Source organism: Pristiophorus japonicus, chromosome 22, assembly GCF_044704955.1.
Source record: "Pristiophorus japonicus isolate sPriJap1 chromosome 22, sPriJap1.hap1, whole genome shotgun sequence".
Taxonomy (NCBI): domain Eukaryota; kingdom Metazoa; phylum Chordata; class Chondrichthyes; family Pristiophoridae; genus Pristiophorus; species Pristiophorus japonicus.
In genome coordinates, this window is record NC_091998.1 from 54,338,093 (window position 1) to 54,363,911 (window position 25,819).

Sequence of the window (25,819 nt, forward strand, 5' to 3'; positions counted from 1 at the left end):
GGTTGATGTTTTTTTTCAGATTGATGCTTCTTCCCACGTTTTGAGAGGTCAAGGGTCTTCACACATGCTCAGAAGCTCTGGGTGGGTCTGGGAGAGAGAGAGAGAGAGAGAGGAGAAAGGAAGCAGGTCAGAAAGTCTTATCCAAATTACAGATAAATTTAAAGATGGAAGGAGGTGCAGGAAAGAGAAGGGCCAAACCATTCAGCGAAGAGGCAAATGAGGCCCTCGTAAATGCTGTCAGCTCCAGGTGGGAGGATCTGACAAGGGGTGGGCAGGGGAAACCTCCACCCCGTGCATATCGCAGGAATTGGTCCGAAATAGCCGACATAGTCCCACATCGGCCTCCAATGAAACGCGCACACCGGACCAGTGCCACAAACGGTGAAACAGCCTACTGGCAGCTGCGAGAGTAGTTGAAATTTATATTTATGTATTATTTAATGATCTAAATAGTAACTAGAATCTGCAATGTTATTGGGTTACGTTTAAACATAACTAAATTTTACGTAACCCAGCATAAAGTTAAATGTTCACTTGTTCACTTGTTATCATTACTTAACTGTTCCCTTTCCATTCTTTCTGAAATGATCACTTGTTGGCATGACTGAAATGGTCACTTGTTATCATCACTGAAATGGTCACTTGTTATCATCACTGAAATGGTCACTTGTTGTCATCACTGAAATGGTCAATTGTTATCATAACGGAAATGGTCACTTGTTAGCGTGACTGAAATGGTCACTTGTTATCATTACTTAAATGGCCACTTGTTTTGTAAAATGTTCATTTCTACTTCTTGTAATGGTTTGGGGATTTTGACAGAAGGTTGGGTTGGTGCGGTGGGTTGGGGGTTGGAGGGAGGGAGTTGTTCATTAGTTCTTTGTTAATAAAAAAAAAAATTTCTACAACTTTTGAACCTTCTCTCTGACATAGGTTTTACAACGCACAGTTCTTCATGCAGATTTGTTTATTTATTCTGTTTCCCCACGGAATATCATTAAATAACTTCACTATGTAATAGCTATTTAATAAATAATTCCAATATATGCATAAATAAGGTGATAATACCTATTTATATTCCCTGTCCCAAATTTCTGAGTCCAATTTGCATCAATTTTACTCTAAATAACTCACAACAATTCTCCACCCTTCCTCAGAGGCTAAAAATGGCGTCCGTAGTGCCCATTTCCCTCTCTAAGGCCCTGAAAAAGCAACTATTTTTGAGCACTCTTTTGGGCCTTGCATCGGCCCAGCGAAGTGCATGCTAAGTGCTGAAACTTGGGATGGGCCTTGTGTGGGCGATCATTTGGACGATTATCTCAGTGATCAAAGTGGAAACTTGGGGGCCTATTTTTCCGGCGATATTTTGGGCCTAGTTTCCACTTTTTGCTCAAAATGGGCGATAGAGGTCCATTTTGGGCCATAGATGGGCCTTAAGTGGGCGATGTGAGGTGGCAAGTCTAGCCCTATATGTCAGTATGCTATTGGACTAATGATGCTGGGGCCGAAATTGCCCCCCTTTTTAAGGTCCATTGGTAATGGGGCATTTAGGTCTTTTCGACCGGAGGCAGGTGGATGGTCTGACCCATCCGAATTTGCCCCCGAGCCAGGGACGGTGAAAATGGGTTTCCGCCGCGCCCGCTTGCCCGCCTCATGAGACATACGCCGAACCCTTATCTCCCAGCGGCGACCCCTTTTCGCCCCACAGCAGCGGAGCCTCCGCCATCCGGTTACCTGACAGCTTTTCCCAGCGGGAAGCTGCCAGTGGCTTGGCGGCGTGTGCGCCCTTAAAGGGGAGGGTGCACCGCCGCGGCCGCCATTTTATTTTAATTGTCAGCCGACTCTCTGAATTCGGCCTGACAATGACGGCCAGGGCCGAAGCCCTCCCTAGTGGCCCAGTGGGCGCCACTAAAGTGTCTGCAGAGCTCGCAGTGGCCCTCCCCTTTAACTGAAGGGGAGGGACGTTGCTACATGCTCAGCGGGGTGCTGATGACACCGCCCGCCTTCCTCCCCACTCTCGCTCACCTCTGTCCCTCAGATGCCCCAAACACCACCGCAATGATTTAAAAAAGTTAAAGAGGCCAATTTCCCTATATTCTCCGCCCCATGGATTCGGACGGAGTATATTCATTTAATTCGAATTATCCGCCCTGTTTGGGGTGGAGGGTAATTTCTAGCCAAGCCGCTGTCTTGAAGTGAGCATTAGCAGTTGTTTAATATTGCAGCTTACTTGAAAATACCAACTTCCCTTCTTAAAATGTACAGTAATATAAAGATCATCAGCGAACCGAGGAAATAAACTGACAGTTGTACACTATTTTTGTCAGATTATTATTTAGCGAACTGTTGCTACATTTAACCGCAGAGACTTGTTCGCAAAATTAAAGCCCATGGGATTAAGGCATAGTGACAGCATGGATACAAAATTGGCTAAGGGGCAGAAAGCAGACAGCAGAAAGGTTCTTTTTCAGACCAGAGGGAAAGAAAGAAAGAGAGAGAGAGACAGAGAGAGAGAAAGAAAGAATGACTGACTTGCATTTATAAAGTGCCTTTCACAACCACCGGATGTCTCAAAGTGCTTCACAGCCAATTCGTACTTTTGGAATGTAGTCACTGTTGTAATGCAGGAAATATACAGTAGTGTTCGCCAGGGGTCGGTGTTAGGACCACTGCTCTTTTTGATATATATTAATGACCTGGACTTGGGTATGCAGGTCATAATTTCAAAGTTTGCAGATGATACAAAACTTGGAAATGTAGTAAACAATGAGGAGGATAGTAACAGACTTCAGGAGGACATAGATAGACTGCTAAAATGGGCACATACATGACAAATGAAATTTAATGCAGGGAAGTGTGAAGTGATACATTTTGGTAGGAAGAATGAGGAGAGCAAATGCAGTAAATGATACAATTTTAAAGGGGTACAGGAACAGAGAGATCTAGGGGTGCATGTACACAAATATTTAAAGGTGGCAGGACAAGTTGAGAATGCTGTTTAAAAAAGCAGATGGGATATTTGGCTTTATTACTGGAATGTAAAAGCAAGGTTGTGCAAAACCCTTTATAAAACACTGGTTAGGCCTCAGCTGGAGTATTGTGTTCAATTCTGGATATTTTACAAAGGATGTCAGGGCCTTGGGGAAGGTGCAGATGAAATTTACGAGAATGGTACCAGGGGCGAAGGACTTCAGTTATGTGTCGAGACTGGAGAAGCTGGGGCTGTTCTTCTTAGAGCAGAGAAGGTTAAGAGGAGATTTGATAGAGATGTTCAAAATCATGAACGGTAAAATGTCCAGTAAATAAGGAGAAACTGTTTCCAGTGTCAGAAGGGATTGGCAAAAGAACCAGTGACGACACAAGGACACATTTTTTATGCGGCAAGTTGTTGTTTAATGCATTGCCTGAAGGAGTGGTGGAAGCAGATCCAGCAGTAACATTTAAAAGAGATTTGGATAAATACTTGAAGGGAAAAGAATTACAGAGCTATGGTGAAAGAGCAGGGGAGTGGGATTAATTGGCTAGCTCTACCAAAGTGTCAGCACAGTCATGGTCGGTCGAATGGCCTCCTTCTGTGCTATGATTGTATGATTCTATCATTCTATGATTGTATAATTCTATAAAAGCCATTATTAATAATAATTGTGAGCAGCCAGGGCAATCCGATTATGAGAAGTTGGGGAGGAGATGTTTGCTCTTGTTCAAGCTGTTGGAAGAAAGAACTTGCATTTCTATAGTGCCTTTCATGACTTCAGGATGTTTCAAACCACTTTACAGGCAATGAAATTCTTTTGCAGTGTGGTCACTATTGTAATGTAGGAACGCGGCAGTTGTTTTGCGCACAGCAAGGTCCCATAAATAGCAATGTGATATTGAGCAAATAATTTGTTTTAGTGACTTTGGTTGAGGGATAAATATTGGCCAGGACAGCTGGGAGAACTACTCAGCTCACTTTGAAATAACACCATTGATCTTTTATGTCCACCTGAGGTAGCAGTCCATTCCCCTGTTTAACGTCTCATCCGAAAGACGGCACCTCTGGCAGTGCAGCACTCAATCAGTACTGCACTGTTGTGCCAGCCTAGATGTTGTGCTCAAGCCTCTGGAGCGTGGCTTGAAACCACAACCTTCCGACTCAGATGAGAGAGCGCTGCCACTGAGCCATGGCCGACACTGTTGGAAGATGGTACTGAAACACTACAGGAAGGAATTATGAAAGAGGGAAGTAGAGAAATTGAACTGGAAGTAAGTACTTAACACAACGAGATGCACAATCTGTCAAAGGCTTCACTTCATAGACTTCAGCCTTGATTGTTGTCCAGTTAAAAGCTGAAGCTGTACAGTTCATTAGCTGAGGATCTACAGGAAAGTTGGAATGATAAATAGCATTGGTGAAATCTGCTTGGTTGATGCAGCACTATATATATTTGCTGAGGGAAAATCAAATGGGATATGATTAAAGCTATTCATCTTGGCATTCTCTGGCTTTTAACTTTGCACTTTTATAGCAGTAAGCTTTTAAAACACTAATACACACTGTTAGAAGAAAGATTCGACGAGTTATGAAAAGAATTTTGCTGGATGAAGTGTATTCCATTTTATTGTGAGAGGTCGTTTGATACTTCAATTTATCCACGACCAAGTAGCTATTTTGTGAACTGTCTCTTCAGCAAAGAAATACAATGCTAAATTAGACCGATTTATCTACTTTTACTAACCTGTAAATTTTGACCTTTCCTTTGATCAAATTAAGCAATTAGTTTTCTTACATTTACCAATAAAAGGGATACGAGACTTTTTTTTAAAAGTCAGGTATGCTTTTAATTTAATGTATTTGGTATTGACCAAAACTGGTAGAAATTCTGACCACAACCCTGCTCAGGGCAAAGATGAGAATGCTGCATTTTATACCCTTGCTACACTTACAGCTGGAAACCACTGCCGCTCACTTTTGCATCTCATCTGGTTACTAATTACCATTGAAGGTGCTACTCATTTTCTGTATGGCAAACTTGGTCAGTTTGGTGGTGTGCTGGTGAATTCAGGAGAAAACTTGCAATATCTTGCTACATGATGTAAGTCCATACAATCGCACCTACAATGGGCTGAAAAATGGCTACTTATATCTCACTATATCTGTACTTTTAACTATGCACGCAGGCTAAGATGTCACATTACAGAATAAAGCAGAGGTAGTCTGAAGCAGGCTTACAAAACGTCAAGCCCTTGTGTACATTTGAAGATGCAATCTTGCATATTTTTGGGCCAGCTGGTATAGAGGAGGAAGGTTGAAGTTAAAGGCCTCATGTTCAGGGATGATCCTGGTGGTGGTGTGGTTCTTCTTCTATCTGTGCCCTGCTGATGTTCCTGGCTATCTGGGGAATGTGATAAGCCTTTGTCTCCTAGGAGTCAATCTTGCACTATACTGGCACAGTGGGTTGCCTTAAATTGAAGGCATCATGACTGCTACCTGGGAAACTGGCATTTACTTGCTTGATACTGTTTTTGATGGTCATTGAAACCCTTGCAATTCTTAAGCAAAGAAATTGTGTGCAGGAGCCACTCGTGCCACATGGGTGCTAGCCTAAATTTTGGGGAATCTTGCCAGGAGGAAAAATTTAATAGCTCTGAAATTCCGGGCTCCCTGGGTCTGTACGGAGTTCCTATGGACCCGGGAAGGCCTTGGAAAGACCTCGTAGCCAGATCAGGAGCGATGACACTTGTAAGTGTAAGTTTCCGATATTTACGCTTACAAATGTCCTCAAAAATCTTGCGCCTGAAAAAGCAGGCGCATAGCTTAATTTTAAAGGCGCAAGTGTTTTCAAAAACACAACCATCTAAAAATAAAATTATTAAAACATATATTATCATGAAAAACCCTTCCCACAATGGTAAGTTTATTTTTAAAAAACTTTTTTTTTAAAATCGGGAAATTATTTTTTTTTAAGACATTAATAACTTTAATTTAAATGAATGTAGTGTCATTATTTTCTATTTTTTATTAGTGTTTTGGATGTTTGGGGCTGTGTTTTGGGTGTTTCAGGCTCTATCACAGTCATAGTAATAGGAGTTCAGAACCCTGCGGAAATTCTATTCCTATGATACCTTACCTGATTGGCTGCCCAGAGCCATGTGACGCCAGCACTGCACACGTCTCCACGTGCACGCACTGCGACTGGCAGTCAGCTCAGGCCACAGGCTCGGAAGTGCGGATGTGGGCAGCAGCTTCAGGTAAGTGTGGATTTTTTCTCTAAAATGCCCGCAGGAAGGCCAAATCAAAATTTCAAGGTCAATGTCTTCTCAACAACACATTACTCACCTTCATAATATTACAAAGAAATACATAGAATACACAGCACAGAAACAGGCCATTCGACCCAACCAGTCCATTCTGGCGTTTATGCTCCACTCGAGCCTCCTCCCATCCTTCCTCATCTAACTCTATCAGCATAACCCTCTATTCCCTTCTCCCTCTGTTCCCTTCATGTGCTTCGCTAGCTGCCTCTTAAATACATCTACGCTATTTGCCTCACCCACTCCCTGTGGTAGTGAGTTCCACATTCTCACCATTCTCTGGATAAAGAAGCTCCTTCTGAATTCCCTGTTTGATTTCTTGACTATTTTATATTGATGGCCTCTAGTTATGCTCTTCCCACAAGTGAAAACACTCTCGCTGTATCTACTTTATCAAAACTTTTCATAATTTTAAAGACCTCTATGAGGTCACCCCTCAGCCTTCTCTTTTCAAGAAAAAAATGACCCAGCCTGTTCATCCTTTCGTGATAGATATAGCTTCACATTTCTGGTATCATCTTTGTAAATCTTCTCTGCACCCTCTCCAGTGCCTCGATATCCTTTTTACAATATGGCGACAAGAATTGTACGCAGTACTCCGTGTGGTCTAACCAAGGTTCGATAAATATCTAGGACCTGCAAAATTACCTGATGTTGCCGATATCCCCTGTGGCATCATGTCTGTAGATGATGGAGAGCAAGGGCAGTCCCTCTCAGAGTTGTATGAGCCTGGCTTAGTCTCCTCCAACACATATGGAGAAAGAGAGAGGAGGATGAGAATGGCATATTGATGAACAGGTTTCACTTATAGCTTTCAGTCGAATGAGTTACATGGTGAAGTGATTCCTCAATGCTTTGTTACAAGTGACTGACTCAGAGAATATGATTAAAGGAAAGAGCAGGAGAAGGTTTGGACAGAGTCTGAACTGGTTGCAGCGAAGAACATCTCTAACTCGAATTTTAACTCCTGGGCCTTCACGCAGCACAGTGAGCGGCCAACTCATCCGGGAGCGGTAGCAGGGAAGCTTTAATATTTTTACCTTTCACGTCTCTAAAGCCCAGTCTCCAACCTACTTATTGTCTTCATTGTCCTCTCTTTCAGAACTCCTTATTCGATTCCCTCAAATCCAATCTCTACTGGTGATTGATCTGCACGCACCACTTCCTCACAGTTCCAGTCTTTTCTGCCTCTGTTCAGTCACCATCTCCTCAATGACTTCTCTCATACATGCATGCCCATCCTTGGAGTCCAGACCTCAAACCTTGGACCCCTCCTATTTTCTATGATATCGCTTATCTTGCAGGGTCAGTTTACAAATGTAGGCTAATGGCACCCAATTCTACCACTATTGATCGCTTGTTCAACAGTCAGCCCTAAGTGATTTGATGTTTTCTTCAGCTCAACATTGACAAACTAAACCGATGCTTTTCAGCTCCTGCTAGCACCTGCATGACTTTGATTCCAAATCCTTCAATCTCCCTGGCTAAATCCAGGGTTATGCAACCTCGGTATCCTACTTGATCCTGAGTTTATTCCACAGTGATCTGTAAGGCTTTCCTTTACCAGCGTAAGGGTTGAAATAAATGTTTAAATACATTTTTTTAATGAATCAAACATACACATGCATTTAAAATTAGTTTAGGTATATTTTGGCCCATTTTCAAATGTTTACATTTATTTTTCAAAAAGTTCAATTTTTATTTTAAATGCTTAATTAAAGGGTCGTTAAATTAATTTTGAACACTTGATCATTTACTTTTATTAAAGAGGTGTGAAATTCTATTTATTTGGTGATTTCTAAATACATAGGGATTCCATCCATAAATGGAATCCCCGTAAGCATTATAGGAATCCCCCCTTTTTATTGGTTGGCCTGGCCCACATGATCCCAGGGATGCTTGTGAACCACGTGGGATCTGTAGGTTTTTAACATAGAAAATAGGTGCAGCAATAGGCCATTCGGCCCTTCGAGCCTGCACCACCATTCAATAGCTGATCATATGCACTTCAGTACCCCATTCCTGCTTTCTCTCCATACCCCTTGATCCCTTTAGCCACATCTAACTCCCTTTTGAATATATCTAACAAACTGGCCTCAACAACTTTCTGTGGTAGAGAATTCCACATGCTCACAACTCTGAGTGAAGAAGTTTCTCCTCATCTCAGTCCTAAATGGCTTACCCCTTATCCTCAGACTGTGACCCCTGATTCTGGACTTCCCCAACATCGGGAACATTTTTCCTGCATCTAACCTGTCCAATCCGGTTAGAATTTGATATGTTTCTATGAGATCCCCTCTCATTCTTCTAAATTCCATTGAATGCAAGCCTAGTCGTTCCAGTCTTTCCTCATATGTCAGTCTTGTCATCCCGGGCATCAGTCTGGTGAACCTTCACTGCACTCCCTCAATAGCAAGAATGTCCTTCCTCAGATTAGGAGACCAAAACTGTACACAATATTTAAGGTGTGGCCTCACCAAGGCCCTGGACAACTGTCGTAAGGCCTCCCTGCTCCTATACTCAAATCCTCTCGCTTTGAAGGCCAACATGCCATTTGCCTTCTTCACCGCCCGCTGTACCTGTATGCCAACTTTCAATGACTGATGTACCATGTCATCCAGGACCGCCCCTTTTCCTAAACTGTCACCATTCAGATAATAATCTGCCTTTCTGTTTTTACCACCAAAGTGGATAACCTCACACTTATCTACATTATACTGCATCTGCCATGTATTTGCCCACGCACCAAACCTGTCCAAGTCACCCTGCAGCCTCTTAGCATCCTGATAGCGTACGCCTGCTGACCTAGGACCGGAAGAGTCCAAAGCTCTGGAGACACCAGGTAAGTTCGTTTTTTTTTTCAGTTCGATGGCATATGCCAGTGGCAAGCCTCCGACTGCAATTTCCAGGCCGTTGTTTATTTGTATGTATGTAAAGTGTGTAAGTAAAGTTTAGAAATTGGATTTTTTTATGTTAACTGAAATTATAAACAATTGTTTCAGGTTTGTTCCTGTGACTCAATTCCTATTTAAGTAGTGCCGACAGAATTGGAAGGTTTTAGAAGAGACCTTGATTACACACCTATCATTCTTTGCAAAAAATTGTTTAAAAATATAAAATGTGCTGAGTGTCCATCCTCTGTGGCCAGCTAATGACTATAGAGGAGCTTGATAGCATTCCAGGGGATCTGGACAAATTAAGGTGTGGGCTGAGTAATCGCAGGTGAATTTTAGTGCTGATAAATATCAGGCAAAATATACAAGTTGAAACATATACACAATGGATGGGGGTGCAATGACGAAGATGGAAACGACTATGATTGGAGAGTGATTAAACATTTACTGCAATGACACAATTAGCTGAGTTGTGCTAGGTTTCTAAGTAGCTTTATCCACTGTAAATGATGCTAAGATTACTCAAATTAATGTTGTTAGTATTTTCACTGCTTTCTGGACTGGATTTGAACTCAGCCCCTTGGTGAAAGGACAGTCTTGTAAGCCACTGATTTATGGTTGCACATTTGACTGTATGTAAGCTGATAAATGTGATTCTGACCTTCTGCAGAAATGATACGGAAATTTACTTTCCACTGCAGGCTATTTAGTTTCATTTCTTTCTCTGCAGAACTCTTTTAAGAGTGGTGCAGTGTACATTATACTGGCTGGTTTCAACACATCAATAAGTATATACATGTAAACATATAAGCCAACAAATGACAATTCATATTAGGAGACGAGTGCTCAGTGCTCTCATATGACATTTCTCTCTGTTATTGTGGTGCAGTTAAATGGATCAATGGTTGCATTAAGATAGCACATAGAGGAATATCATATCAGCATGCCAAGAGTTTAGCTGCAAATAACAGTAATTGAAGACAATAACATTCACCTATCTCTGTGTTCAATCTGCACACAGATACATGTGTCTACTTGAAAATACTCCATTACTACCCATAGTTCTAAAATAAAGGTCACATGATGAAATGGTACTTTTCTCATCATCATAGTCAGTCCCTCGAAATCGAGGACTTGCTTCCACTCTAAAAATGAGTCCTTAGGTGGCTGAACAGTCCAATACAAGAACCACAGTCCCTGTCACAGGTGGGACAGATAGTAGTTGAGGGAAAGGGTGGGTGGGACTGGTTTTCCGCACGCTCTTTCCTCTGCCTGCGCTTGATTTCTGCATGCTCTCGGCGATGAGACTCGGCGAGGTGCTCAGCTCCCTCCCGGATGCACTTCCTCCACTTAGGGCGGTCTTTGGCCAGGGACTCCTGGTCAGTGGGAATGTTGCACTTTATCAGGGAGGCTTTGTGGGTGTCCTTATAACATTTCCTCTGCCTACCTTTGGCTCGATTGCCATGAAGAAGTTCCGAGTCGAGCGCTTTCTTTAGGAGTCTCGTGTCTAGCATGCGAACAATATGGCCTGCCGAGCGGAGCTGATCAAGTGTGGTCAGTGTTTCAATGCTGGGGATGTTGGCCTGGTCAAGGACGCTAACGTTGGTGCGTCTGTCCTCCCAGGGGATTTGCAGGATCTTGCAGAGACATCGTTGGTGGTATCTCTCCAACGACTTGAGGTGTCTACAGTACATGGTCCATGTCTCTGAGCCATATAGGAGGGCGGGTGTTAGTACAGCCCTGTAGACCATGAGTTTGGTGGCAGATTTGAGGGCCTGATCTTCGAACACTCTTTTCCTCAGGCGGCCGAAGGCTGCACTGGCGCACTGGAGACGGTGTTGAATCTCGTCGTCAATGTCGATAAGAAGCTCCCGAGGTAGGGGAAATGGTCCACGTTGTCCAGGGTCGCGCCGTCGCTCTTGATGACTGGGGGGCAATGCTGTGCGGCGGGGACAGGTTGGTGGAGGACCTTTGTCTTTAGGATGTTTAGCGTAAGGCCTATGCTTTCGTACGCTTCAGTAAATACGTTGACTATGACTTGGAGTTCAGCCTCTGTATGTGTGCTGGTGCAGGCGTTATCCGCATACTGTAGCTCGACGACAGAGGTTGGGGTGGTCTTGGACCTGGCCTGGAGACGACAAAGTTTGAACAGGTTCCCACTGGTTCTGTAGTTAAGTTCCACTCCAGCGGAGAACTTGTTGACTGTGAGGTGAAGTATGGCAGCGAGGAAGATTGAGAAGAGGGTTGGAGCAGTGACGCAGCCCTGTTTGACTCCGGTCCGGACATGGATTGGGTCTGTAATGGATCCATTGGTAAGGATCATGCCCTGCATGTCGTTGTGGAGCAGGTAGTGGAAGGTGACGTACTTTTGAGGGCATCCGAAATGGAGGAGGACGCTCCATAGACTCTCGCGGTTGACAGTGTCAAAGGCCTTTGTACGATCGAAGAAGGCCATGTATAAGGGCGAGTGCTGTTCCCTGCATTTTTCTTGCAGCTGTCGTGCTGTAAAAATTATGTCCGTTGTGCCCCGTAGGGGACGAAATCTGCACTGTGACTCTGGGAGGAGCTCCTCAGCCACGGGGAGAAGACGGTTGAGGAGGACTCTAGCGATGACTTTCCCAGTGTGCTTTTCTAAGATCATATTGGTGCAAAAGGTAAATTGAAACCAAATTGCGAGGGCAAGTTCCTCTGTGTGCTACATTTACCCCATGGGAAACGCCATGTACCCACTATGATTTTGCCAGCAGAATAACTATAATACATAAAGATGTTTTTCCTCCTGTGCTTGTACTTGTTTGTGATAACGTAAGTGACAGTGCAGATTTCATCATTAGAATTGTTATATATTCATTCACAATAGAGTCACAACTTTTCAATATGATGCTATCTGTTAGATTATTGAGGCTGCTGGATAAACTAGAGGAAATCGCAGATCTTAAGTGGGCCTTGCCATTATATTCTTACTATACAGTTTCTCATTTCCATCGCCCCACAACCCCACCCCTGCTGCCCCACCCCGCTCCATTCTGTAAGTTAAATCACAGCTACGGCCCTTCCAAGAGGTTTCCAATGATACGTACCCTCTCTCCAAATGCCAGTTCTTTCCCTTTCCTATCGCAACTATTATCTGTCAACACCTTCCCCTTACAAATCAAAAATCGACAAAATTCTCAGTAACTGTTTTGGAGCTGCTTTTGAATTTTGAGACATCTGCGCACTCAAATGTATGACAGTGACAGTTTTGTGTTCATACCTGAACATTATTAACCAGCAAATCTCTCTCAAACAACATATCACCCTGTCTCTACCATATTTGGCACTTGCTACTGTACTGTAAATCAAAAGATAAAGCTACGGTGCCCTCGTGGACATTTGCAGTTGTCTTACAGGAACATGAGTTTGAGATTTGGGGGTGTATTGAACTGATTTTGCAGATCTGAGACAGCTCGCTAGTTCTGCGCTGAACTTGGATTTTCAAAAACAAATTCTCAGCTGCATTTGAATCTTTAACATGCACGTGAATGTGTTGGGGGTTTAAATGTGAGTGCCAGTTAACACGTTTTTTGAAGACAGTGGGGGTAATTTTGACTTTGTGTGATTGTGCAAATGGATGTTAGTGACTCGGCAGCTCGTTTTACATCTCTCCCAATTTTTATTTAAGTCACTGGAAATAAAAATCAGGAGACATGTAAAATGGGCTGCCAATGTGCTGTGACTCATTTTATACTGTCGCACAAAGTCAAAATTAGCCCCAGTGAGTCCATGTTACCCCTGGTAAAATGAATGTATAAATTGCCTTACATTTTCTAACTTGAGGAAGAAGGAATAGACTATGGGGCCAAAATTCAGGCCCGACAGAAAGCTAGTGCACCGACCTTTCTCTCGATGTTTTTACTGTCTGGTCCGACAAGGCGGACTCTTGATCCATTTTCACCTCTTTGGCAATTTTTTTCGAGTGGACCTGAAGTCGGTCATAATGGGGGAAGAAGTGCGAGGTAATTGCTGGTGAGGGGCGGAAGTGGGGCAGGTCGGAGTCTCCGCCGCTGTCACTCAGTGGCGGAGCTGTGGCGGCGTCAGGGCGCAGATGCGTCACCATTTCTATCCCCTCATTTAAAGGGGAGAAAAGCAGCGATTTTTTAGGTTCGGCCACTGGGCCACTGGGGAGGGTGTGCCAGGCTGCCTGTCGGCTGCCCGGCCGAACCCAGGGCCATAATTGTCCGTCCGATCGGGAAGTCGGCCGGCAAAAAAAAACCATGGGGGCCGCGGCAATGCCCCATCCACTTGAAGGGCCGCCGCACTGCTGGGGCTCACATACAAAAAGCAAGGTGCACAACTTGAGGCGTGAATTGTGCAGCTACAGGGAGAAGGCAAAAAAGAAGTAGAAAGAAACAGAAAGGTGATGTCACAGCCAAGGGGGTAAGTGATTGGCTGGTGATTGGTGAGTAGTTTTTCTTTCTTCTCTTCTATAACAGTGAGTAAACTTTAGCATTGTTGTTGCCTATCTAAGGGTTAAGTCATGACAGGACAGCTCGGTCGCGTGTTATGCTCCTCCTGTACCATGTGGGAACTCAGGGACGACTCCAGTGTTCCTGGCGACTACATGTGCGGGAAGTGTATCCACCTCCAGCTCCTGACGGACCGCGTTGCGGAGTTGGAGCTGAGGGTGGATTCACTCTGGAGCATGACGATGCTGAGAATGACGTGAGTAGCACGTGTAGCGAGTTGGTCTTACCGCAGGTGAAAGGTCCACAGCCAGATAGGGAATGGAAGACCAGCAGGAAGAACAGTGCAAGGAAGGTAGTGCAGGGGTCCCCTGTGGTCATCCCCCTGCAAAACAGATACACTGCTTTGAGTACTGTTGAGGGGGATGACTCATCAGGGGAGGGCAGCAGCAGCCAAGTTCATGGCACCGTGGCTGGCTCTGTTGAACAGGAGGGGAGGAAAAAGAGTGGGAGAGCGATAGTGATAGGGGATTCAATTGTAAGGGGACTAGATAGGCGTTTCTGCGGCCGCAACCATGGTATGTTGCCTCCCTGGTACAGGGGTCAAGGATGTCTCTGAGTGGGTGCAGGACATTCTAAAAAAGGAGAGAGAACAGTTGTCGTGGTGCACATTGGTACCAATGACATAGGTAAAAAAAGGGATGAGGTCCTACGAAACGAATTTAAGGAGCTAGGAGCTAAATTAAAAAGTAGGACCTCAAAAGTAGTAATCTCGGGATTGCTACCAGTGCCACATGCTAGTCAGAGTAGGAATCGCAAATTAGCGCAGATGAATACGTGCCTTGAGCAGTGGTGCAGCAGGGAGGGATTCAAATTCCTGGTGCATTGGAACCGGTTTTGGGGGAGGTGGGACCAGTACAAACCGGACGGTTTGCACCTGGGCAGGACCGGAACCAATGTCCTAGGGGGAGTGTTTGCTAGTGCTGTTGGGGAGGAGTTAAACTAATATGGCAGGGGGATGGGAATCAATGCAGGGAGACAGAGGGAAACAAAAAGGAGACCAAAGCAAAAGACAGAAAGGAGATGAGGAAAAGTGGAGGGCAGAGAAACCCAAGACAAAAAACAAAAAGGGCCACTGAACAGCAAAATTCTAAAAGGAAAAAGGGTGTTAAAAAAACAAGCCTGAAGGCTTTGTGTCTTAATGCAAGGAGTATCCGTAATAAGGTGAATGAATTAACTGTGCAAATAGATGTTAACAAATATGATGTGATTGGGATTACGGAGACGTGGCTCCAGGATGATCAGGGCTGGGAACTCAACATCCAGGGGTATTCAACATTCAGGAAGGATAGAATAAAAGGAAAAGGAGGTGGGGTAGCATTGCTGGTTAAAGAAGAGATTAGCCGGTTAAAGAAGAGATTAATGCAATAGTTAGAATGGACATTAGCTTGGATGATGTGGAATCTATATGGGTAGAACTGCAGAACACCACAGGGCAAAAAACGTTAGTGGGAGTTGTGTACAGACCTCCAAACAGTAGTAGTAATGTTGGGGAGGGCATCAAACATGAAATTAGGGGTGCATGCAATAAGGGTGCAGCAGTTATAATGAGTGACTTTAATATGCACATAGATTGGGCTAACCAAACTGGAAGCAATACGGTGGAGGAGGATTTCCTGGAGTGCATAAGGGATGGTTTTCCAGACCAATATGTCGAGGAACCAACTAGAGGGGAGGCCATCTTAGACTGGGTGTTGTGTAATGAGAGAGGATTAATTAGCAATACCGTTGTGCGAGGCCCCTTGGGGAAGAGTGACCATAATATGGTGGAATTCTGCATTAGGATGGAGAATGAAACAGTTAATTCAGAGACCATGGTCCAGAACTTAAAGAAGGGTAACTTTGAAGGTATGAGGCATGAATTAGCTCGAATTGATTGGCGAATGATACTTTAGGGGTTGACTGTGGATGGGCAATGGCAGACATTTAGAGACCGCATGGATGAACTACAACAATTGTACATTCCTGTCTGTCGTAAAAATAAAAAAGGGAAGGTGGATCAACCGTGGCTATCAAGGGAAATCAGGGATAGTATTAAAGCCAAGGAAGTGGCATACAAATTGGCCAGAAATAGCAGTCTAACTCAGCAGAGGAGGACAAAGGGTTTGATTAGGGCAGGGAAAATGGAGTACGCGAAGAAGCTTGCAGGGAACATTAAGACGGATTGCAAAAGTTTCTATAGATATGTAAAGAGGAAAAGGTTAGTAAAGACAAACGTAGGTCCCCTGCAGTCAGAATCAGGGGAAGTCATAACGGGGAACAAAGAAATAGCGGACCAATTGAACAAGTACTTTGGTTTGGTATTCACTAAGGAGGACACTAACAACCTTCCAGATATAAGAGGGGTCAGAGGGTCTAGTAAGGAGGAGGAACTGAGGGAAATCCTTATTAGTCGGGAAATTGTGTTGGGGAAATTAATGGGATTGAAGGCCGATAAATCCCCAGGGCCTGATGGACTGCATCCCAGAGTACTTAAGGAGGTGACCTTGGAAATAGCGGATGCATTGACAGTCATTTTCCAACATTCCATTGACTCTGGATCAGTTCCTATCGAGTGGAGGGTAACCAATGTAACCCCACTTTTTAAAAAAGGAGGGAGAGAGAAAGCAGGGAATTATAGACCGGTAAGCCTGACATCGGTAGTGGGTAAGATGATGGAATCAATTATTAAGGATGTCATAGCAGCGCATTTGGAAAGAGGTGACATGATAGGTCCAAGTCAACATGGATTTGTGAAAGGGAAATCATGCTTGACAAATCTTCTAGAATTTTTTGAGGATGTTTCCAGTAGAGTGGACAAGGGAGAACCAGTTGATGTGGTATATTTGGACTTTCAGAAGGCTTTCGAAAAGGTCCCACACAAAAGATTAATGTGCAAAGTTAAAGCACATGGGATTGGGGGTAGTGTGCTGACATGGATTGAGAACTGGTTGTCAGACAGGAAGCAAAGAGTAGGAGTAAATGGGTACTTTTCAGAATGGCAGGCGGTGACTAGTGGGGTACCGCAAGGTTCTGTGCTGGGGCCCCAGCTATTTACACTGTACATTAATGATTTAGACGAGGGGATTAAATGTAGTATCTCCAAATTTGCGGATGACACTAAGTTAGGTGGCAGTGTGAGCTGCGAGGAGGATGCTATGAGGCTGCAGAGCGACTTGGATAGGTTAGGTAAGTGGGCAAATGCATGCCAGATGAAGTATAATGTGGATAAATGTGAGGTTATCCACTTTGGTGGTAAAAACAGAGAGACAGACTATTATCTGAATGGTGACAGATTAGGAAAAGGGGAGGTGCAACGAGACCTGGGTGTCATGGTACATCAGTCATTGAAGGTTGGCATGCAGGTACAGCAGGCGGTTAAGAAAGCAAATGGCATGTTGGCCTTCATAGCGAGGGGATTTGAGTACAGGGGCAGGGAGGTGTTGCTACAGTTGTACAGGGCATTGGTGAGGCCACACCTGGAGTATGGTGTACAGTTTTGGTCTCCTAACTTGAGGAAGGACATTCTTGCTATTGAGGGAGTGCAGCGAAGGTTCACCAGACTGAATCCCGGGATGGCGGGACTGACCTATCAAGAAAGACTGGATCAACTGGGCTTGTATTCACTGGAGTTCAGAAGAATGAGAGGGTACCTCATAGAAACGTTTAAAATCCTGATGGGTTTAGACAGGTTAGATGCAGGAAGAATGTTCCCAATGTTGGGGAAGTCCAGAACCAGGGGTCACAGTCTAAGGATAAGGGGTAAGCCATTTAGGACCGAGATGAGGAGGAACTTCTTCACCCAGAGAGTGGTGAACCTGTGGAATTCTCTACCACAGAAAGTTGTTGAGGCCAATTCACTAAATATATTCAAAAAAGGGTTAGATGTAGTCCTTACTGCTAGGGGGATCAAGGGGTATGGTGAGAAAGCAGGAATGGGGTACTGAAGTTGCATGTTCAGCCATGAACTCATTGAATGGCGGTGCAGGCTAGAAGGGCCGAATGGCCTACTCCTGCTATGTTTCTATGTTTCTCACAGAAAAAATTGTCGGGGGCACCGCACGGCGGATTGAGGATTTTTTCAGGTAAACTTCGTGCGGAGTGGGATGGAGGTGCGAGAGATCGGCGGTGCGCACTTTGATGACACGCTTGGGGCGGTCAGCAGCAGTGGGGCGGAAGTGGGCACTGCCCGAAAAATCTCCGACGTGAATTTGGATCGTGGCGGCCAATCGACTGCAACGCGGCGGCCACTCGATTCCATCGCATTGCCGCCGCAAAGCCAGATCCTGAATTTCAGCCCTTATCAGTCTTCTACCTTGTCCTCATGTCCTTTATTATTCTTCAGTCCTGGTTTGAAGATTCTTTTTCTTATGGGGTACGGGTGATGTTGTGGGCTGGCACGCAATCCGAAATCCAGAGCAGGCTTCAGTCTTGTTTGAAGGATCTTTTGTGGAATGAGTAGAGCAGACTCAAGCCAGTTACCACCTAGTGTTAGTGTTGTAATTTCCTCGACCCCGAGTTGGACTCAGACAATTTCTTTGCTTGTAGCACTTTCTTTATTTTACTTGCACAAAGAGTAGCAGCCGCTCAATCAACGGATGAGCTGGTCACTCCCCCGAACACAAGATATAGCACATATTTATAAACACAAGTAAACGGGCTCTGTGTATTATGTGTAATGAAATTAATGTCATCAGTTCGTTGCAGGAATATGACACATTGTTACAAAGTCTCACATGATCTCAGGTTTGTTGATTACGTTAAAAACAATAAATTCTTTACATATCGCAAGGCCATAGGTTTTAGTTCTGCGCTTATCTCTGTCAGCCATAGTTGTCTGATCGCAGTTTCCCTTATCTTAGATCATCCTGAGTCTGCCTTACAAACTGTCATCCTTTATCTTCCCCTTTCTGACCTTTGTGTAACTATGTCAAAGGATAACACAGCATGTGGTTTCAACTGCTGACGCCTTGATTTAATTCTAGTTGCCGAATTAAATTCTAGTTGGGTTTTTTTTCATTCGAAGTTGGCCGTGTGATATCCCAATCGAGCCTTGCAACTATATTTCCACAGTTAGTCCACAGCAAAAATTTGTGTGCAATTTGGTGCATATTGGTAATGTTGCTATCGGAGCTGTGTGAGAAATGGTGAATTTAGGAGTGGTAATCTGGGTTGAGTTTAGGCTCCTTGTTGGAGCAGGGAAGAGGCAGTTTTACTTTGCAGTTGTACTTAATATCTCAGTTTGGTTCATGCTGTCATAGAATGGTAAGCCAGACCAACAAGCCTTCACTCTTGGAGGCCATTGCAGGGTGAGGGAATCTCGGGGCAGGGTTTGGTGCAGGTTGCGCCCGCAGCCACCGAGGATCCTTTGGAAATGTAGGTTTTCTGGGCGATTGCTCCAGAACCGCCCATCTGCCATCCAGATCCTGCCCGCCCATGCCGCATGCTGCAAATCGGGCATTTTGGTTAGGGATGCTGGCCTCAGATCGACCTGCCGCCCGCCAGAAGGATCTCCCTCCAAAAGCTTGCCACGATCATCCCGGGTGAGGTCTTTGTACCTGCGCTCCATCTCCGTTACTAGCTCCTCCAATTCCTCCTCATTAAACCATGGAGCTCAGTGCCTGGTTTTGCCAGTCTCCATTGACTGGCCACTCATCGTCAATGATGAAATGAATGGGTGCTCAACAGTTTGTGTGTCTCAACTTCTCTGACTGCCCCCTCTGCAACCTCCAACTCTCTCCTCTGCAATTTCCAACCATGTCCTCTGCAATTTCCAACCATGTCCTCTCCAACCTCCAACTCTGTCCTTTCAAATGCCAACTCTCTCCTCTCCCCTCTCAAACTCACAAATGGAATAAAGTGGTATGTTTCTATGCGCAAACCCAGTGCAGCAATCATCCTCAAACAGCCCCGAAATGACAATACGTCGGAAGACCAAAACCACAAAAAAAATCGCGAACTCTCACGCCTGCACATTGGAGGCCCTCCGAAGCTCCCCGAGTGGAGAGGCCTCCAATTGCCGCACACTGATGACACCGGCCGCTCACTCCTGTTCCCTCCCGGCGACTGCCTCTGACGCTGACGCCCACACAACTGAGCCGAAAGTGGCTCCAGATGGGACCCGGTGGCAGTGGGTAGCAAAAAGGTAGGTTCCACCCGGGGCCCACTGAGAAATGGGCGCTGACCAAATTCGGCCCCTTCGTGTTATATCGTGGGATCAATCTGAATAACTATTGTGGGCTACTTATTGTTTAAAGCTGTACAATACTAATCTATCAAGAAGCTTGAAGCATTTTTTTTAGTATCTCATCCTTCTCATTTTCCACTGACAGGGGAGAGATCTACGGGCTGGAGTGGTTCAAGGCAAAGTACTCTCAGGTAAGCATTCATTGATCACCACTCCCTTTATGTGCTATTTTCCACCCCCATCACAGCCACTCACCCCTACCATTCCACCTTCATCTATGAGTAGGGGGCTGGTACAAACACTCCTCCAGTCCTATGACACAAGTATTGCTCACTGACTTAGTCAGAAGAGGAGGTGTGCTTATTAATTCTCACAGAATGAAGAGAATAACTAAGGCTGTTCACAGAAATCTTAAAGGTATATTCTCCCATCAATTTAGAGACAGTAATATTGAGAACACGGAGTCTTGCAAAGATCATACTTCTCTTCCTCAAACTGAAAGCAAACTTTGTACATAGACGGACACCAATTACATTGAAATAGTTTCTTGTGAATAAAGTGAAATGTGAAAGAAACTAGGGGAAGAACTCGTGTTGTGTAATATTAGAAACAAGGCGATGCCTTCCTTTACAATTTTTGAAAAAACAAACCCATTTAAAATTATGACATAGAAGGAGGCTATTCGGCCTATCGTGTCTGTGTCGGTCAAAAAATAGCTACCCAGCCTAATCCCACCTCCAGCACTAGGTCTGTAGCCCTGTAGGTCATGGCTCTTTAACATAACATAAGAATATCAGAAATATGAGCAGGAGTAGGCCATAAGTCCCCTCAAGCCTGCTCCGCCATTCAATAAGATCATGACTGATCTGATCATGGACTTAGCTCCACTTCTCTGCCCGCTCCCCATAACCCCTTATCTCTATCGTTTAAGAAACTATTTCTGTCTTAAATTTATTTAATGTCCCAGCTTCCACAGCTCTCTGAGGCAGCAAATTCCACAGATTCACAACCCTCTGAGAGAAGAAATTTTTCCTCATCTCAGTTCTAAATGGGCGGCCCGTTATCTTAAGATCATGCCCTCTAGTTTCAGTCTCCCCCATCAGTGGAAACTGCCTCTCTGCATCCACCTTGTCAAGCCCCCTCATAATCTTATACGTTTCTATAAGATCATCTCTCAGTCTTCTGAATTCCAATGAGTAAGGCCCAACCTACTCAACCTTTCCTCATAAGTCAACCCACTTATCCCCAGGATCAACCTAGTGAACCTTCTTTGAACTGCCTCCACAGCAAGTATATCCTTTCGTAAATATGGAAACCAAAACTGCACGCAGTATTCCAGGTGTGGCCTCACCAATACCCTGTACAGCTGTAACAAGACTTCCCTGCTTTTATACTCCATCCCCTTTGCAATAAAGGCCAAGATTCCATTGGACTTCCTGATCACTTGCTGTACCTGCATACTAACCTTTTGTGTTTCATGCACAAGTCCCCCCGGCTCCCGCTGTACTGCAGCACTTTGCAATCTTTCTCCATTTAAATAATAACTTGCTCTTTGATTTTTTTTTCTGCCAAAGTGCATGACCTCACATTTTCCAACATTATACTCCATCTGCCAAATTCTTGCCCACTCATTTAGCCTGTCTATGTTCTCCTGCAGCCTATTTACATCCTCCTCACACATTACCCTTCCTCCCATCTTTGTATCGTCAGCAAACTTGGCTACGTTATACTCAGTCCCCTCTTCCAAGTCGTTAATATAGATTGTAAATAGTTGGGGTCCCAGCACTGATCCCTGCGGCACCCCACTCGTTAGTGACTGCGAACCAGCGAATTAACCATTTATCCCGACTCTCTGATTTCTGTTTGTCAGCCAATCTTCTATCCTTATATATTACTCCCAACCCCGTGAACTTTTATCTTGTGCAGTAACCTTTTGTATGACACCTTGTCAAATGCCTTCTGGAAGTCCAAATACACCACATCCACTGGTTCCCCTTTATCCACCCTGTTCGTTACATCTTCAAAAAAATTCCAGCAAATTTGTCAAACATGACTTCCCCTTCATAAATTCATGCTGTCTTTGCCTGACTAAATTTTGCTTTTCCAACTGTCCTGCTACTGCTTCTTTAATAATGGACTCCAACATTTTCCCAACCACAGATGTTAGGCTAACTGGTCTATAGTTTCCTGCTTTTTGTCTGCCTCCTTTTTTGAATAAGGGCGTTACATTTGCAGTTTTCCAATCTGCTGGGACCTCCCCAGAATCCAGAGAAGTTTGGTAAATAAGAACCAATGCATCCACAATCCCTGCCACTACTTCTCTTAAGACCCTAGGATGCAAGCCATTAAGTGCACATCCAAGTACTTTTTAACTGTGATGAGGGTTTCTGCCTTTACCACCTTTCAGGCAGTGAGTTCCAGACCCCCTCTGGGTGAAAAATGTTTTTCTCATCTCCCCTCTAATAGTTCTACCAACTGCTTTAAATCTATGCCCCCTGGTTATTGACCCCTCTGCTGAGGGAAACAGGTCCTTCCTATCCACTCTGTCTGGGACCCTCATAATTTTATACACCTCAATTAAATCTCCCCTCAGCCTCCTCTGATCCAGTGAAAACAACCCCAGCCGATCCAATCTTCCCTCATAGCTATACTTTCCCAGTCCTGGCAACATCCTCGTAAATCTTCTCTGCACTGTCTCTCGTGCAATTACATCTTTCCTGTAATGTGGTGACCAGAACTGTACGCAGTACTTAAGCTGTGGCCTAACTAGTGTTAGTATACAGTTCTTGCATAACTACCCTGATCTTATATTCTGTGCCTCTGCTAATAAAGTAAAGCGTTCTGTATACCTTTTTAACTACCTTATCGACCTGTCCTGTTACCTTTAAGGATCTGTGGACATACACTTCAAGGTCCCTCTGTTCCTCCACACTTCTCAATATCCTCCCATTTATTGTGTATTCTCTTGCCTTGTTGCCCCTCCCCAAATGCATTACCTCACACTTTTCCGGATTGAATTCCATTTTCCACTTTTCTGCCGAACTGACCAGTTCATCGATATCTTCCTGTAGCCTAAAGCTTTCCTCCACACTGTCAACCACACAGCCAATTTTTGTATCATCTACAAATTTCTTTATCATGTCCCCTACATTTAAGTCTCAATCATTAATAAACGCGACAAAAAGCAAGGGACTGAGAACTGAGCCTTGTGGAATCCCACTGGAAACAGCCTTCCAGTCGCAAAACACCCCTCACCATTACTCTTTGCTTCCTGCCACAGAGACAATTTTAGATCCAATTTGCCACTCTCCCTTGGATCCCATGGCCTTTTACTTTTTTGATCATCCTGCCATGTCGGAATTTGTCAAAAGCCTTGCTAAAATCCATGTAGACTACATCAAATGCACTGCTCTCATCGATCCTCCTTGTTACCTTCTCAAAAAATTCAATCAAGTTAGTCAGGCACGATCTTCCCTTAATAAATCCATGCTGACTGTCCTTGATTAATCTGTGTCTTTCTAAATGAAGGTTTATACCATCCCTCAGAATTGATTCCAATAATTTTCTCACCATCAAGTTTAAACTTACTGGCCTCCAGTTACTTGGTTTATCACTTCCTCCCTTTTTAAACAATGGTACAATGTTAGCAGTTCTCCAATCCTCTGGCACCACTCCTGTAGCCAGGGTGGATTGGAAAATGATGGTCGGAGCCTCCGCAATTTCCTCTCTTGCTTCTTTTATTAGCCTCGTATATATTTCATCTGGTCCTGGTGACATATCTACTTTCAAAGATGCTAAACCCCTTAATACTTCCTCTCTTACTATGTTTACTCCATCCAGTATTTCACTCTCTTCCTCTTTAACTTCAACGTCGGCATCGTCCCCCTCTTTTGTGAAGACAGCCGCAAAGTATTCATAAAGTACCTCACCCACATCCTCCGCCTCCATCCGTAGATCACTATTTTGGTCCCTAATAGGCCTTACTCTATTCTTAGTTATCCTCTTGCTCTTTATGTAATTATAAAACATCTTTGGGTATTCTTTGATACTACTTGCCAGTATTTTTTCATGCCCTCTCTTTGCTTTCCTAATTTCCTTCTTATTTTCACCCCGACAGAAAGTTCTGCACTCTTTTGGGCTTTTTGCAGTATTGAGCTCTCGATATCTGATATAAGCTTCCCATTTTTGCCTTATCTTACCTTGTCGTACAGGGGGCTCTAAATTTGGCAGTTCTACCCTTTTTCTTTGTGGGAACATGTTTACCCTGAATTCCATGAATCTCCCTCTTGAATGCCTCCCACTGCTCTGACACTGATTTACCTTCAAGTAGCTGTTTCCAATCCACTTTTGCTAAATCACTTCTCAACCTCGTAAAATTGGCCTTTGCCCGATTTAGAACCTTTACACCTGTTTTATCCTTGTCCTTATCCATAATTATGCTAAAACTAACTGAATTATGAACACTACCACAAAAATGCTCTCCCACTTGTATTCCTTCCATCAGCCCAGCTTCATTCCCTAAAATTAAATCCAGAATTGCCTCCCCTCTTGTTGGGCTGAAAATAGCAGACTGTAGAAATTTGTACTAACATGTTCACACATTTGTTACAACCTCACAGCAAAATTTAAACCTGGTAAATTCTGTACCCTGTACTATTATCTGTTCTTTCTCGCTCCCCACTCATCCAGCTCCACCCCCACCCCCACTCCCCTCATGCTACACACTACTCTGTGACCGAAAATTCAGGAAGATGATATACTCCTTGACTTGTACCAGTTTTGTTCAAACTGGCTGTTGTGGTGGACGAGAGGGTTCTAAGGAGAAACACATTCCATCTGTTCAACATCTTCTCCAGTAGAAAACTGTTCTCCTCTCTCTCCCACTGGCCTTTAGACCCATGGCCTCCAAGTTTCACACCACAGCAACCTAGGGACTGCCTTCTGTATCTTCTTAAAAATCTTACATCTATGTGCTCTTCCTGTCTGTCCAACTTGACTTCCTGTTGTCATACTTTTTGTGTCACGTTTTGCTATTCTAAATTCCAATGTCTATATTTATAATTGTTTTTGACTGTTCGCTCGCCTGTCTATGTATTTTGATGCCTGGTTTCTCACAAATCGCTTGGACTGCTTTGTGAAAATTATTTTCGACCGCCAATTTTTTCTGAGTTACTGAAGTTTCTATTCCCAAAATTAAGCATTTAAACAAAAGTTTAAAAAAACATATTTGACAATAGCATTAAATTTATTAATTGAATTGTCTTTTATTGCACTTGTTAAAGTTTCTATTTTAATGCCTCAGCCTCTCCCTGGGCTTGTGGAGATGAAGTTCCGTCTTCACACTGAGGACACCCTCCATTGTGCTAAATGGGATACATTCAGAACAGACCTAGCAGCTCAAAGCATCCATGAGGTGCTGTGGGCCGTCAGCAGCAGAATTGCATTCCACTACAATCTGCAACCTTGTGGCCCAGCATATCCCTCACTCTACCATTACCATCAAGCCAGGGGACTGATCCTGGTTCAATGAGGAATGTAGAACTGCACGCCAGGAACAGCACCAGGACTACATGCATGCTGAACAGTGGAGGTTGCGTGCTAAATGATCGCACAACCAACAGATCTGATCAAAGCTCTGCAGTCCTGCCACATCCAGTCATGAAGGGTGGTGGATAATTAAATAACTCATGATAGGAGGAGGTCCCATGACCATACCTGTAATGTCTGTAAGCTTGTAATGTTTGTAGCTCCACACTGTGGATGTGGACGTCTTGTGTACTGCAACTGCATAGTTAATAATAAACAAAACCAGGCAGATTTCTGGAGGCTTCTGAGAGAGCTGCCTGCTATGTAGGAAGCTGTGTGTGCTTATGCTCTGTGAATATATCACATTTGGCGGCGAGATGGGATTTTTCAGATGATTTAAAGCTTAAATTTTGTTGGTGAAGGATTCACCAGCCGAC

At 44.1% G+C, this 25,819-nt stretch overlaps 1 protein-coding gene across 2 annotated transcripts in view; it reads left to right on the forward strand.

Annotated features, from left to right (window-relative positions):
* LOC139234770 (phosphatidylethanolamine-binding protein 4) overlaps positions 1 to 25,819 on the forward strand; it is a 539,832-nt gene that overhangs the window by 364,325 nt on the left and 149,688 nt on the right. For both annotated transcript variants that reach the window (XR_011588342.1, XM_070865462.1), the window contains exon 5: positions 20,002 to 20,047. Coding sequence is in view for 1 of the 2 variants with exons in the window: in XM_070865462.1 (XP_070721563.1) it covers positions 20,002 to 20,047 (46 nt within the window). In the remaining variant the exon portion in view is untranslated. The remainder of the gene's footprint in view (positions 1 to 20,001; positions 20,048 to 25,819) is intronic.